This window comes from Stegastes partitus, unplaced genomic scaffold, assembly GCF_000690725.1.
Source record: "Stegastes partitus isolate 25-593 unplaced genomic scaffold, Stegastes_partitus-1.0.2 Scaffold275, whole genome shotgun sequence".
Taxonomy (NCBI): domain Eukaryota; kingdom Metazoa; phylum Chordata; class Actinopteri; family Pomacentridae; genus Stegastes; species Stegastes partitus.
Window position 1 is genome coordinate 149630 of NW_007578006.1, and position 16655 is coordinate 166284.

The 16655-nt window shown below is 40.3% G+C and overlaps 1 protein-coding gene across 2 annotated transcripts; it reads right to left on the bottom strand.

Moving 5' to 3' along the window:
* Window positions 1-43: 43 nt before the first annotated feature.
* clasrp (CLK4-associating serine/arginine rich protein) lies at window positions 44-15268 on the bottom strand. 2 transcript variants are annotated; one of them, XM_008282524.1, is made up of 21 exons: window positions 15173-15268; window positions 13464-13603; window positions 11998-12095; window positions 11771-11872; window positions 10900-10979; window positions 10601-10685; window positions 10375-10511; window positions 9077-9173; window positions 8612-8690; window positions 8457-8530; window positions 8326-8367; window positions 8038-8226; window positions 6727-7050; window positions 6458-6643; window positions 5602-5641; window positions 4201-4261; window positions 3326-3384; window positions 3180-3226; window positions 3010-3095; window positions 2750-2774; window positions 44-791 (listed from the first exon to the last, which is right to left on the bottom strand). In XM_008282524.1, the coding sequence occupies exons 2-21, from the start codon at window positions 13560-13562 to the stop codon at window positions 749-751; spliced, it is 1953 nt and encodes a 650-aa protein (XP_008280746.1). In that variant the 5' UTR covers window positions 13563-13603; window positions 15173-15268; the 3' UTR covers window positions 44-748. The 2 variants fall into 2 exon arrangements, with proteins under 2 accessions (XP_008280746.1, XP_008280747.1); XM_008282525.1 differs by lacking the exons at window positions 44-791; window positions 2750-2774; window positions 3010-3095 and having other exon boundaries at window positions 5598-5641.
* Window positions 15269-16655: the final 1387 nt, after the last annotated feature.

The following is a 16655-nucleotide window of genomic DNA, read 5'->3' on the forward strand; positions in this document are numbered from 1 at the left end:
AAATTAATTTTGCATTAGAAAAAAACACACAAAAATGATCAAATCATTTTATAGTAAGTTTTATTTGTTGATCTGGATTTAACATTCCACATTACTGAGAGCAAAAAGTTGTTTGCTGCTGTTAACCGGCTGGCTGAGAACAGAGTACAAAAAGAGCAATCAATCATATTAATAAATGCTTGAACTTCATCTGCTTCCATAAAGAGGTTTCGAGTGGATGTGTATAAATATCCTGTACATCAGTTCACGAGAATTTTCAATGGTCCTCATTTAAAGAAAAGCATAATGTGGGCGAACGTTGTGACACGATGAGGATACAAGGTACAACTTCAGGTATTGCTTAGTATTATGTAATCTTCAGAATTACAAATGTCTCAAAATGAGTCAGAGCTGTAGAGGAAGAGAAAGAAAGTAAGTGGCATGCAGATGAGAAGAAACCAGAAACTCATTTCATCAGTCTGGAGGAGATGAAGCAGAAATGAAAAGGGCAGATCAAACTCAGGTTGGCTGAACCAATCAGCTGTGTAATTAGTGAATTTAAGGTATCACAGTCGACGTTTTACACTCCGTATACATGGACAGTATCAGAGAATATGTGTGTGTTCCGGCGTTGGTTTGTTGGCCAACAGTCAGTCTGTAACTCTTCATATTTCCAGGTAATGCGCTTTTGTTGGATACAATGAGTGGCAATGACAAGTCACTGAACTGAAGGTTCTGTAGGATGAATCCACATTTCCCACCGGTCAGTTTAGTATCTGTAATGTGGACTCCGTGACCGAGACCTCGACCTCCTGGAAAAATGGAAAAATGGAAGACCGCAATTCACAAAACAGCAACGTGAAGACATTTTTACCCTGAATAACAGTAATAAATAACATTAACTAAATAAATATTACATTTGCAAACATGTGTACAATTTAAGACTTTGATACACACGAATGGTGTCAAAATAATCGTATTTTTTTTCGTGATTTACAAGCATCCCTGATGTAAGCACACTGCTGGCATGACACACGTCAATTAAACTGTGAAGCTCAATAGTTTTACTCTACATTTTATTGAGATTAGGCTTTAAAAATATATATATATAACTTTACAGATGGTACTCCAGTCATAACTTGGGAAAGTTTAACTGGAATCAATTGTATTTATTATTTTGTTTTGGTAGTACCACTAGTCATAGCTGCTCAATCACACCTGAAAGTTCCATTAAAATTTTTGCCCTCAAAAGTATTGCATATTAAAAAGTATTCTATATGGAGGATGATCAGAGCCCTGATGATTTAAATTGGAATAACCCCAAAATGTTTTTTCCCCTTATAGTAGAATGATGCAGAGGTGCAGCCAGACCACTCTGCACTCCAGAATGCTAACTGACTCAATATTTCAGCTTGCTTGCTTATTACACTTATGACAGTGTTGCTGTATATGCAACCCAACAAACAATAAAAAATCAAGACATATTTACACTCACATATTTTTAAAACTCACATTGGCCTCAAAAATACAATTCCAGTCGGGCTGTGATTGAAACTAAAACCCTGATAAATGTAACATTTCTCCCTTATTTTAAGTGTATTATGGTATTAAAAAGTACCTACACTGAGCACTTTATTAGGAACCCCTGCCGCATCTATCCAAACAACCAATCGTGGAGCTTCAGTTAACGTTCACATCAAACATCAGATGTTTGTTAGTGCCAGACAGGCGACTTTGAGTATTTCTGAGACTGCTGGGATCAGCCTCTAGAGTTTACTCAAGCGTGGAAGAGAAAAAAAACATCTAGCAGCAGCTCTGTAGACCTTGTTGACGACAGAGGTGAAAGGACAACGGCCAGATTGGTCATGGCGACTTGGATAACCACTTTTAACAACTGTGGCGAGCAGAAAAGCACCTCAGACCTGCAACATGTTAAACCTTAAAGTTTCGGACCAAGTTGGGTTCCACTAGTGTCAGCCAAGAACAGGCATCTGAGGCGGCAGGGGGCAGACTCAGCACAAGTGGACAGTTTAAGACTGGAAAAAAGAAGCCTGGTCTGACGAATCTCCACTTCTGCTGAGGCTGCAGATGGTAGGCGAGAATTTGGCATCAACAACATGAATCCATGGACCCAACCTGCCTTGTGTCAATAGTTCAAGCTGCTACTGGTGGCGTAATGGTGTGGGGGATGTCTTCTTGCCAAACTCTAGCCTCTTTAATACCAATCAATCATGGTTTGAATGCGGCAGTATTGTTGTTGACCACGTGCATTCCTTTATCACCACAATTTCCCATCTTGTAGTGGCTACTTCCAACATCTCACAAAGTAGAAGTCATGTTTCGTGAACACAACAATGAGTTTAATGCACCTCAGAGGTCTCCCCAGTCACCTGCACAAATGATGTGAAGCAAATGCATCAACATCAACAGCAGGAAATGTGGAACCCATGACAAGAAGAGCTGAGGCCTTACTCAGTATTTGTATAGTATAGTTTTGTACCTGTGGGTAACTGATATGCAGTCTAGGTTTTGCTTGTGAAATCAATAGGCAAGGGAATATAACTGCTCTGTAACTTTTGTCCTCCGACCTTTCAAGACTAATCTGCACATTAATTAGCGACTAAAGAAAGAGCAAAGTAGTTAAAGTATTGCGTCTGCAGGCGATGCAACGAGTCTTTGAGATAGTGCACTTGTGTGTTAATGTGAAAAAACAAATATAATTCATCCTGCTTTATTGGAGCTGTGAGGATTCTTGTGGCTTCTGACATACCTTCTGGATGAGTTGTGTTCTCGGCCTGAGGGACAGAGGACACAGAGCCACAATCAAAACAATTGCATGCCAGAACATATTAAAGCCTATAAAAGTCGGCAGAAACTGATGGCAGTAAATCAAACAGAGGCCGAGCTGATTAAATATTTTGGTTACTTCTGCGTGAGGATGAGCACCCAATAGACACGTTCGCTCCCCCAAACCAAATTAATATTCCTTGATCCATTTGACTGTTGCCAATCAAAAACAAAGAGTCCTACCATGTTTGGAAGGAGAAGGCGAGTGGCTCTGGCGGCCATACTGTCTCTCCCATTCATCCCGCTCTTTCTCACGGCGCTCGCGCTCCCTAAACACAGAGCCTCTGGGTCAGGCGATTGCAAAACACAAATACCAAACCGTCCACTTTAGACACACACACACACTAACTTACTTCATGCGTATCTTGCGTGCCATGGCTCGTAGTTCTCCCTCTCGCTCCTGTAAAATAAACACACAGCATTGAGAGGAAATAGAGGATGAGTGAGCTTCTGTTTCTGCCTAAATCTCAACTACAAACACAGATTAACAGAGACACACCTGACGTTTGTGTTCCTGCTGCTGGATCTTCACCTGAGCAGCTTTCTTATCCGCCTTGGCTGCAGGTCAGAAAAAAAAAGCCACATGGATTATAAGTGTTTTTACCTTTGTAAGTTGCATAATTTCCCTGAATGTACAGCAGACACAGCTTAACTCTTAAACAGTTTAGGCCTGTACGGTGTACTTTCTTAACCCTCTGAAACCCAACCAGTTCTTTGACATTTTTATTGACTGTGGACTAATTGTTCACAACAATAAACAGTCCTGCACCTCTATGAAAACATGACAACCACGGCTAGAAGCAGAGACAACTCAAACTGGCAGGATAACACAGGTATAATGCTGTACATGAATTTTAAAAAAACTTTTAAAAACCAAGTGCCCAAAAGATTTCACCAACACTAAAAAACAAAACAAGGAGGCTCCACATACTATAGATATTTTACTATTTACACTTTGAATTGGTTTCTGTATTTCTCTCATATCCACTCTGTGTAAACACAGCCTGTAGTTGAGCCAAAAAGTCTCTGAGTTTTTGTCAAGTGACTGTTCGTTGCAGCTGAGTTAGCAGCGGCTTCTCGGTTGCAGAATTTTTTGTTTATAGAATCTGGTAAGAGTAAGCAGTTTATTTTTTGCATTTTTTAATTAAGACATGTAGAATAAATAGGTTTTAAAGAAAAACCACGATGTCTAAGCTTAGACTTGGTTTAGTTTTGCAACAGAAGGATGCGTAACAAAGTTAAGTTTAGTTTCAGTCTCTGAAAAAAGGTGTAATTTTAGCAATATTTAAAAAAAAATAACATGCCTTTCCAAATGCTGGCAGGTATTGGGCTTTAAGGGGTTAACTAGGAAACACACTGCTCTGTTATACTCACACTGCTTGTTGAGTGCCTTCTGCATTTTTAGCTTCAGCCGCTCCTGTGGGGTCATCTTGGGCTGCAGGTGACACAGATGTGTTAGCACAACCTTCCACAGCCTGACAAAAGTGTCGGTGAGTGTGCATGTGTGTGTGTCTGTGGGAGAGTTCAAAAGTACCGTGCCGCTACACAAATTCGATACTATCACCTTTATGTACAGTAGCTGGTGGAGATAAAAAAAAAAAAAAAAGGCGACATAAATTAATTTGCAAGTGATGTTTGTTGAGTCGGGTACAGGTGCACTGTGGCTGAACAGGCTGTGTGTGGGGGAAGCTGCTGTAGGATAGTTTAGAAGCAGGCCAGGATCCAGTCACATGAACCTTTACACAATATGTTTCTATGTAAGAACACTGTCAGAGAAATAAGAGGGAGGAGGGTGGCTGAAGATGGAGAGAGGGTCAGGAGAGGGAAACAAGAACAAGTTCAGGTCCAGCAAGTTTAGAAAGTTCAGAAAGAGCCAGTGGCGTTTTGTCACAGACACACCCATCGCTGGGCTGTTCAAACCTGGCCAGGCAAGAAAAACTGCAGGTCACAACACTGCAGGCAAGCTCAATAGAGGCGCACATAATAACTTCAACTCTGTTTGTCCGTTGGGATGTATTGAAACCGTTTCATCATCTCCGGTAAATGGGGTGAGAAGAAAAGTCGGGTAAGGACAGTAAAATGCTCTGAGAGTTATACAACAACAAAATAATTAACTGCTCAACATTCACTCTTATATTAATCTTCTTGTCTGACTATATTCCAAAATGTTTACTATTTCTTTAAGTCTTACCCCAAGTTTTAAAACTATATGTCAGATATTAAACATCTTAAAAGTGTGCTCTGCTGCTAGTTAAAGCAGGTCCAGACAGAACCATTGAGAGCACCACACACCTTTCAATAAAGACTGAACTCACGTCTTCCATCACTAAAAAAGGGAATAAAAGTGTTTTATAGGTTGTAATAAGACAAACGGAGAAAGAAGACAGCTTCTTCCTCTAAAGATCATAGATGTTCGACACACTGCGACGTGTTGGAGACTACAAACAGATATACACAGATACAAGACGCTACAGTATACATACATTCACCACCCAGGCTACCATCAAGACAAAAAAAAAAAGAAAAAAAAAAAGACTTCAAATGGCGCCTAAATGTTCACTTGATACAGAAATGACAGCACTAATTCAGTCATTTGTCAATTTCAAAGTAGATGCAGGGCTGCAGTGTATGTCCACTTTGGGTGTAAAAACAAAAAGCATTTTGGGCAACAATGGTTTCTACATCCCAGTCTGGTGGACAACCACGTCAGCCTGTCAGGGATGAGGGAGGCGTAGGCTTTAGCAAGAAACCCAGCTAGATCAAATTCTTACTGACTTTGGCAGCTCCCGTCTCTTTACCACCCGCAGTGTCAGGCCTGCAGAGAAGAGAGGGAACAGAAAGAAAGACGGCATGTTGAAGTGATCAAGACATCTTGATTTATGACATCTTATTACACCTAAATGCCGAGGGGTAAATAAGACCTTAAAGGTATTGCTATGCATTAAGGAGGAAAAAAAAATCAATACCGAAGCAAACTTAAGTTGTTCTGGGTTAATGTCGTTGAAGCGGACTAGATTGATCGATTCTTAGCTGAAGCACCACACAGGCTCAGTCCTGTGCAATGACTCTTCTCCTAGGTGCCAAATAAATCCAAAATTCCTACAAAATTCCAGAATTAATGTCCACTACAGTTTATATCCCAACCTTTTGTCTTTTGATCCATTAAAGTGAGGTAACACTGCTTTCATCTAGTGACAGGGTGTCTAAGTTAATGTGACTTAAGTTATTGTTACATTTTCAAAACTTCACAGCAAATGATCAAAAGTTAATTAGAAGTTGGTAAAAAAAAAATAAAAAAGGGGAAAAAAAGAAAAATAATAATAATATTTTTCCGGATATATTTCTGGTCATTATCTGAGGTTCGCTCAGATTTATCATCTGACTCCTCCAGGGATCCAGATCCCAAAGTTTAGAACAGCCACCAGGCTACATATTAAATTATAACATCTGCTTCTCATGAAAACCTTGACCAAAGCAGTTAAGCTAAAGTTTGTATATGTTTGTACACATGCATGTGTATACTGTGACTAGATTGGTACAAAGCTGCCATCTCTTGGACAGTATTAGAGAAGATGTTTTTCTATGTCCTCAGATGTGAAGGGGTACAATAATGTGCTGAAGGCCTTCTCACTTTCTTAGCTTGTCAGAGATGGTGGTGGTAGCAGGCAGGACCCCTCTGTGGGCAGGGGAGGGACTGTGGTGTGTGCGGCTGGGAGACGGAGAAGGACTGTGGCTTCCGCTGTCTCCCCGTCGGTGTCCCCCACTGTTCCGACCCCCTCGCCTCGAACTGCCGCCCTGCCGTGAATTGGATCGGGACCTAACAGGAAAGGACGAGGGCTGGGGGTTACTTGTGCACGATGTTGAGAAGTAACTATAATGCTGTTGGGAGATTAATCTGACCTCGTTCGTCTGCGCGCTGTGTACCGTCTCCTGTCCCTGTCCCTGTCCCTGTCTCTGTCCCTCTCTCGCTCTCTGTCTCTGTCGTTGGACCGCGATCTTGTCCAGTCGCGTCTCCTCCAGGACCCAGCTCCTCCGTTCCCTCCTCTGCTTCTGGAGTAGGATCTGGAGCGCCGCCTTGACCGCGAGCGACTACGGGAGCGCCGTCCATCCCTTCCCCCGCGTCCTCGTCGGGCTCGGCGTGAACGGGAAGATGAGCGAGAGGATGAGCGAGATGAAGAGCGAGAGGAGGAAGAGGGGGAGCGACTGGACGATGACCTTCGTCTCCTGAACAAACACAGATGCAAAGTTTTAGGAACAATTCCATCCCAGCACCTAGCCTAACTTTAGAAAACTTCTGCTTTTTGTATGTATTTATTACATTATAATTTATATGATATAGTTTGTATTAATAATCTGATATTGACATGGAAGATTTCAGTGTTTTGCATATACTTACATTGTCGTAACGTGACATGCAAAATAGTAAACTAGTAAACGTGAATCAAAGCTTAACCTACACTCAGTCGCACACATAAGGCCTTTTTCTACTGCAGGAACTCGTGGGCTGTTTGAAGGCAAGGCATGTTCTGACTGCTGGAACCGCCCCTGTAAAACTTCTATTGTGCTGTTTTTGTGGTGGTGGTGGTGGTGGTGGTGGAGGTGGGGGGTGACCCTGCTCTGGGGTAGGTACTTTGGATTGGTTGAACTCTAGTAACAACAAGTGCTAATCTTTCTGCTCTCTCCATGTCAACAGAACAACATAAAATTTGCTATATAGGCGAACACAAACCAGAATACAGCAACCATCGCTGATTCCTCTGTTGTTCTTACATGCTCATTAAACTGTCCAGTAATTGTCATTTATCTTTTTTCGCGTGCTTGTAATTGACATCATGGTCAAAGCTGTCACAAAATTGTAATTCGACCTCCTGAGTTTGGGGGAATTCTACACCGCAATGGAAACACTAAGGCTGAAAGGGAAGATTAAAGAGCTGTTCCTGTATTGGTTCATGCCAAATAGCATTTGACCACAAAGTTCCTGCAGTGGAAAGGTGCTTATTTTCACTATGCACATGCAGTTACACTGGTACTACTTGTTGCTCATCAGCAGCTATTTGCAGTGATGCTGTATTTGAAAACTGATCGTCCTCACCGACCACAAAAAAAAAAATCAATCAGTATTCTTTCTGCGTCAACAGCTGTGGTCATTTCAATGAACATAATGACTGTAAGAGGAAAACACAAAAGCCAGGAGGAGGGAAAGTTACCGACCGGGAGCCCCTGCTATGACCTGCCGAGTGCTGCAAGTTGGAGGGGGCATGGCCAGAGTGAGGAGCGGCTGTTTGTGTCGCTGCTGCAGCTTCATCATCGCTGCCTCCGAAGCTGGTGATGAACGTGATCTTCTCCGGACCAGGAGAACGAGAGCGCGACCGCGACTCAGAGCTGGACTCTGACTCTGGCCTAAAAGAGACCAGAAAAATTAGAAACTAAGGTTGAAAAGTCACTCGTAGACACAACTAACGAAGAAATGGAAGAAAGACAAACAGTGTGTTAACTCACCGTTTATAGGGATCATATGTTGGACTGTCTCTCCTGGCATAGCTGAAAAAGGACAGGAAGAGTAAATAACATAATATATAAACAATTTGAGGTAAGTGAACCCCTAATGAAGACAATTACTATTAATTTACCTTGGTGGGCTGATCTGTCTACCTTTTAACCTCTTCTCTCTGAACTCCCTCCTCTGCCTGCGAGAGCGTCGGCCCTGAGACAATCCAGCATACATGCGTTATAAAGCCGTAAACAACGTTCACAAAAACACTTTCCTTGGTGGATTTCATCTTACAGAGTACATGGCCTTCTCCGCCTCCAGGGCTTTGGCATGTTTGATGGCCTCCACTTCTTCCTTGTCTTTCCTCAGCATCCTGACAAACATAATCACAGCATTTCAAGAACAAGCATAATCGGATTAGTCGTCGACAGCATCTCCAAAAAAAACCCCAGAAAAATAATATATTTAAAATAGTATATGTGAAGAGAATGAAGGAAGTAAATCAACTTCTATGGATCAGAGGTATCTTGGTCACATTTGTTTTCGGGATCTTTTAGACAATATTTAAAAAACCTTCACAGTATTACAGGGTGTTTTTGTATTTTAAATATGTCAATCTTACGAACGCAGTATTTCTAAGTAATGCAACTGCTGGTTCTTAATCACATCAACTCAAAGAACCAGTAGGCCTGGTCTTGTTCCAGAATAATATACTTTGTTGGACTTTGAGACACAATGATACAATCACCGACGTGTTACCTGACAAAGTCGCCCTCAGCCATTCCATACGGAGTCGCCATTTTGTTGAGGTCCAATAACTGTTCCTGATTCAGCTCGTCAACATCGACCTCCACATCTGTACATGCACACAGACAACGTGACACAAATGTTTTTAACGCATCAGCATGTCACATTTTAGCCTCACAGTCACAAGGAGAGGATTTGGATCATCAGAGCAGATCCTCAGTTTACATCAGATGGGTAGATTTAATAAATACAGACGAAAACAAACAAAGGGGAAAACGTGATGGAGTTGTGATTCCTGAATAAATACTTTTTGTGTTAAAAATTTCTTCCATATAGGTTGTCAGATGCAAAAAAAATCCTCTGCTTTGAAGGCCTCGGCCATAAAATGATAACAATATGTGCCAGCGACAAACACTTCATCAGCAGCAACAACAAAACTGATTTCACATAATGTTTTAGCTTCTGCTTGCTTCGTTATGTATAATGAGGGAGACGAGTTCTTTAACCTTATTTATATTTTTTTAATTGTGTAAATATATTTATTTTTGCGTTAACACTAAAACTGTGAACTTTGTATGTTTATAAATAGGCTAATGTGGATATATTTAAAAGTGAAGAATTTTTCTACTGGTATGTATTATTTAAAAAAAATCCAAATTATTATTGATATTGTCTAAAATAAAACATTTAAATCAGGATATATATCTTCCAGCTCTAACTTTGAATAATAAACAGTGCCTGCTCAGCTGTGAAATCGTCTGGTGAGAAGCCAAACAAATGCAGAATGTATGTATCTTTTATTGGATGCAGGACCTCGCCGGCTTGACTGGAAGTCCATTGTCAATGTTTGTGTAATGCAGGTTTCAAGTTTCCACACTGCACTTGCGTAATCAGACCAGGATTGGCTTCAAAGCTTGGGGTGATATCTCAAATCCTGCTCGTAGGTGTACACCTTAAACTCAGATTTTAAGTGAACTCAGAGAACCTTTCCACTTTCACCGAAGAATTTAGAAACTTCCAGACTGCCAGACTGAGCATAAATCATCCTGCATAGTGAAGCTAAAAACATCAGAGAGAAGCAACACAAAACAAAGCACATTTCTTTGACTTTAGGATAAGTTTGTTTTTTGTTTACTTAAAAGCGATGAAGACCTACAGGCTGAAAATTGCTTTTACACACTGCTGCACATCTCTGCACTGCATTCTTCTCTGCTTAACATCAGTGTTTTTTTTTCTTTTTTCGGTTGTTTGTCTGGAGTTTTAAGTTCCCTAATGTGTAGATCTCATTGGCGTCAATCGGATTTCCTCACCTATATCTGGTATTCCCTCGTCCTCTTCAGATTCACTGTTCTCTGAGTTCTCTTCGTCTTTGTCGGACTGAGGGTCAGGCTCCGCCACAGTGCTGTCCTCATACGTGTAACCAATGGTGGCCTTTTTCTCAGCCAGTCTGCACAATATGAAGAAAAACGTATGAATATATAGCCAGCTTAGTTTCTCCACTTGAAAAAAAAAAAAGCCAATTTAACCTTTACATACTTTTTCTTCTCGTCCTCATTTGGTTTCGGAAGGCCACCGTAGAGTTCGTCCAGGTAGATCTGGTATAAACACTGCTCCTCGGAGACTGAAGGAGGACAGGAGGGAGTTAAAGAACACAACACGACTGCAAAATATACCCACTGCGAGCAGGTTAAAAGACAATTATAGCCACATTAAGAATACATGTGCAGCACTGTGCATGTGTGTGATGTCTTCGCTGTGGTTAATGTGTGTGCTATTTACTGCTGATGTGTGATGTTCTTGAAATAACTTTCAAGAGTTTGCGAGTAAATACTCACTGTTGGCAAAGTCATTCTGTACAAGGCCTCTGTAGCGCTCATAATTACACTTCCTCTCCTCCATCTCCTGCTCTGGAGTGCTGCATGAGACAAAGAGCAGAAGGTCGTTAGTCATATTTAACGCTTCACCGAATACTCAAATCTCAACATGCTGAGCAGTTCTGGCTTCTGACTGAGGAGAAAATATCTGACTGAAGAGATATTCCCACCAATGCCCTGTTCATTTGCTTTACTTTAATAACTTGTACATCAAGTAACAGGCAGAACTCTATTAAAGGTACTGTTGTGGTTGACTGCCCCGCCTTTAAAGCCCTGCTAAAAGATTAAAGTAAGAACACTCAACAGTGATGTGCAGTACAATACATAAGGTAGGAAATGGACTCAGCCTTAATGATGCACTCAGTTGGGAATTATAATTAAAACAATCATTTCATAATAAAAACATTGTAGTTAATTTACTTTTCATTAAACATCTGATGCACTTCAGAGGTCAAAAATGCTGAAAGAGATTCTTTCCCCGTTTTAATGTTGACTACAAAATCTGACTGATAACACATTAAAGCTTTTATGTCTCAGCAACAAGGCATCCAAAGTATTTCACAAAGGACATAATAAACACTGAATGGCACAATTATAAAGGTGGATTAAAGCAACAACTAAATGAAAGAATAAACACAGAAAATCACCTCTGCTTTGCACTGACTGATAAAAGATATTGATGAGTTATGGTGAGCTATGTATGACATGTTCAACATGTGAATGTGCCCAGAGTTATCTTATGTATAATGACAAGGACACAAACAAACACAAAAATACTGACATGATGCAGTTCCTGGGCTTAAAAGTGGCACAAAGTAATTTTAAGACTTACGTTGTGCTGAGCAGTGGAGGGGTGTAGGTGGGGATGTAGTCCAGGTGAGCCCTTACATCAAACCTGTCGATCATGTTGTTGGCATCTCCTTGCCATGGCATCCTTCAGGCAAAACAAGAGAACAGAGGTATAGTCTGACTGCAAGATCCCGCAAGCTCTGTACACCTGGTGTCTGTGATGTCTCATACATGCATCTTGTGTGTGTGTGTGTGAGTGATTTTCCTCACATGTTCACAGGGCTCTCTGCTGCCAGCGCCACAGCAGGATCCAGGTGGATCTTGTAGGCTCGGCCGTGAACCTGGAGAAACTGAGCTGGATCCTTTTTCTGTCAAGACAAAACAAGGGGCCGTCAAGTAAAATAAAATGGCATAATGAAAACATATTCTAAAATATACTGTGCAGCATGTTAACTTCTCAGTTTCTTGCATTTACGCCTGAATGACACTTATGTGTTGATGTCTTGTGAAGCAGAGGCCAAACTAAGCTTGCAAATCTTTCCTTTATTGTTCAAAATGTTGCTGTAACTTTTAGAGTTGTATTCCGTTTTCATCTCAAATCTAAATTAGGCCCCATATAAACAGCTATAACAACAACAACTAGCAGATAAAGAACAGCTCTATAAACTCTGGGGATAGCATCTGCTTAGTTCTGTTGCCACAGAGCACATTAGCAGCAATGTTATCAGTATCAGAAAAGCTTTACTGCAAAGAGAGCTTGCACACACAAGCAATTTGCCTTGGTTACTTGAAACTCACAGTACTCATGAAGTATCACTATAGTATCTCTACAGACCAAGGGTCGACAACCCGCGGCTCTATGTGGCTTTGGAAAATAAATGAGTATTTAATTTTTTTTTCAGTTCGTTAGTTTTTAAAATGTAATTCTGAATTTGAAGATTATGGTGATCTTGTAACATTAAAATAAAACGTGTTTAATCTCTTTTGCTACTCAAAATATGCGTCACACCCGCCGATGTGCGACACCCGCCAGCACGCACAGTGTTGCCAACTTGGTGACGTTCACGCAAAATCTGGCAACTTTTCAAATCTTCTTGGCAACTTTTTTTTGGACAAAAGTGACTAGCGACAAATCTAGCGACTCTTTCTGATGGTAATGGAGACTGTTCTGGTGTTTTGGAGACTCTGATGTGAAAACACGTATCTTTCTGCAGTTACTATTGTCAGCGAGCAGCGGGTGCCGCCGGGAGCTCCTCCCGTCCCAAAGCGCTCACAGGCAGTCAGGAGTCTGGTCAGAAGTTCCAGCTGCAGTCAGCAGGACAACCAGACGGCATTTTTACTTTGCTGCAGCTGGATAACTTAAGTTCGGCTTTCTATTTCATTAGTACAAGAGGACTCAAATAGACACTGAGTATTTTATTTGAAAATAACTTTCAACCCAGCGTCTTTTTTTCCAGAGTTCAAAATGCTTTTGTTGCATGCAGAAATAAAATTTTGTTTTCTCTGTAGCAGTTCATTAATTTTATAAATGCAACACACTACAGTTTTTTTATACACAGCATAAAGGTAAAAGCGATACACGCTATCTGTGTTATCTTCATTTTAGATGTCAAAAGGGTTTTGTGGCTCCCAGTGTTTTCTTTTCTGTGGGAAACGGGTCCAAATGGCTCTTTGAGTATTGAAGGTTGCGGACCCCTTCTATAGACATTGCTCGGCTAAATGACAAAGTCTCTTACTATCTTCTCGTAGTACTCTCGCCGACGCTCGCCTCGGCGTTTGTAGTCCACCATCATGCCACGGAGCTTGCGCTCATGTTTGCGGGCCTCCTGCCACATGACGGCTCCGCTGGGGGTGGGGGCGCGGCGGGGCACGGCTGCTGTACGAAGGTAAATGCAGAAGAAACAGGAAAGAGAGAAGAAAGACGGTGCAAGAGAAGTTAGAAGACAGACTTTTTAAAATACATTTTTGACTACATAGACAGCACTTCAGAGAGATTATTGCCCATAACTTTTGACAACCAAATATTGTCTCAGATCTAAATATTGAAAGCATAACTCGCCTACTGTTTGCAACAGTTATTCCACAAACCACAATCAATACATTTACAACCACAATGCAAAGGTTCAGTTGTTACAATAGGAAATAAAATGTGACTCCAAATGCAGATAATACACGAGAATTACTTATTTGTCTGTGGTGTGCACACTGTATGATTAATCTCTAAAACGTTATAGTCTGTTATTAACAGTGTGGATCATTGACCACATCGTCTGAACAATACGCTGCAGTTACTTAGACTTCTTATAGATAGACAATGACTACAATAAATATGTTGTCCAGTGCTCTAAAATTCCATACACTAATTTTAATACACTTAGTGATTTGTTTTTCCATATTGGTCTAAACACAGACAGCTTTCTTAACCTGGTTGTTCCTCCAGCATGATGGAGGTATGATCTCACTGCTGAGCAAGACTATGGAAAAAGAACTGTGCCAAAATTCATAAAACTTAGTAGAGAATTGGAGCAAACGACAAACTTGTCACACTTTGATTCAGAGCTGTATGTCACACTTTAACAGTTGTGAAATAGGGCATTGGCCTTGTGGGTGACTGAGCTCCCAGAGTACACGTCTACTTTCTAAATTAACTGATGGCTTTAGTCGCTCACATGTCCTCACAGTTTGAAGCTGACCCTGATTGTAATGAATATTACTTAGAGTTTCAGAGGAAACTAGCATTCAAGCCAGCATTTCTATTTTATTTCTCAGAGGGCTTACAAATTTTAAATTCACATTTATGACTGGATTGTAATATATATTCTAATATAGGTTTTAATTTACCAAACTGAAATCTCCATCCTATTTTAGAGGGTGACCTGGCCAATAAAGTGCACCTAAATACACACAAACACTACATAATAACAAAAACCAAAACAGCAACATTAATAGGGAGAATGTTCACACGAATAATATGATTGTCGTTGCTGTGTATGACCAAATGGCACAACTATGTAACTGTGAATCTCTCCGGCACATCTCCGGCACTATTTTTGTTTGTTTATAAGTTTATTGTAGCATCAAAACCGCCTGGAGCTAACCTGGCTAAACATCTGTCATTATTGTTGTCAGGCTATTTAAACCGCAGCGCTGTTTACCAATGATAAACTCCTCAGTTATTTCTGTCACTTGCGAATTATTAATATACATTATGAGTGTTTGCGAAGTTATTAATGAGTTTATTAGCATACACATGGGCCTGATTGCGCATGCAGCCCGGGCCTTTTTAGTGCTATCATGCTGTTAGCCTGTTAGCATCTCAGCTAGCCTAGCTTAGCCTCAGGTTTAGCTAATCTGCACAGACTCGAGCCACAGCCTGTTAACTCCGACAAAACGTGAAATACAGCTGCACAACGCGTCCAGTGTCGTCTGCAATTTCATCGTGTACCTGTTTTACTGACCGCCAACACACACTGGGGTTGTTTTCGGTTACGAGGCGATGGCAGCAGAGCGGCTCCACACGCCTCCTTCCTCCTCCTTCAACAGACTGCTGGCCTGCAGTACCGGGTAGAGGCGGTGGGGGCGCTGCAGGTTTACTCCTACAGAACAGCATGTATGGACCTGCAGCTGGACTCACACACTGACCCAAATGTTAAACCCTATCAGGGACATCTGTCATGCATTTGGAACCAAAAATACTTCAGCTTATCAGAAAATGTATTGAACATAGTATAAAAATCTATAATGAATACCAACAAATATATTCTTGGGGTGAATGTACCCTGAAAGACCATCGATATATGACAAGATGAAAGCTCTAAATAGGGTTAATTTAAGAACACAAGACTGTGCCAAGTGTAAAATCAAACATATCAGTACAAAATCGGGTTTTTGTCATGTTTAGCTTGCTGTTTTTCCTAAACAATAAATAATAAATATCATGAAAGTTTGTTAATAAACTCATACTTATAAATAGTGCTTCACATTTTCTGTATATATCGTCTACCTATGTAAGCTCTGTGTTTTGTGTGCCTTTAGTCTCTTTTGTGCTGTTACTTTGTTTTGTGTGTATAAGCTGGATCAGGTAATGTTTTATTGTGCACTGTACCATGTACAACTGTGTATGCAACAAATAAATTTGATTTGATTTGATTAAATATACTTTCTGTCCAGTCCCCAGAGTTTTAACCCAGCAAGCACTGAATGTTCCCACAACATTGGCTAACTACAAGTTCTAATAATGTTATAAAGAAAACATTTTAATCTACTGTTAAAAAAACAAAACAAACCAACAACAACAAAAAAAAAAACGTTTTAAGGATGTTTTCATTTTAAATAGTGTTCCTATAAGGTTAAAAGTTAACTAAAACATAACATTTTAACTGGAATATTCAGGGGATATTTGGAGGTTGTTGTCAGATTGTGTTTCATAAAAATAAAAACAAAATTCAAGGTGTTATTGAAGTTTCAGATGGCAGAATGTTTTTCATGAAACATGGCTGTAAGGCGATATATATTTAAAAAAAAAAACAAAAAAAAAAACAAGGGTGGAGCTTGTTGCCTCCAATATTCTGAGTATGTTACACAATAACACAGGAAATATGTTCTCAATGCAACTTTTAGATAATGTTTCAAGAAGAAAATTTTTGGAATGGCTTTAGAGGACAACATCCTACCTTTAAAAAACGAACATTTTTAGAATTGAAAAAATACCTGGCTGGGAAATGAGCTCTAATGCATGCACCAGTTGTTTCTTTAGACTGCATTTTAACAGCATAAAGTTTTAACTGAAACATTTGGAGGATATTTGGAGGATGTTGTCAGACTGTGATGAGTGAAAATGAAGCTAGATCGGTCTTAAACCAAAATTCTAAATGTTATCGAGGCCTCAAATGACAGAACTTTTGTTTTCTTTTGTAAAAATAAAACCT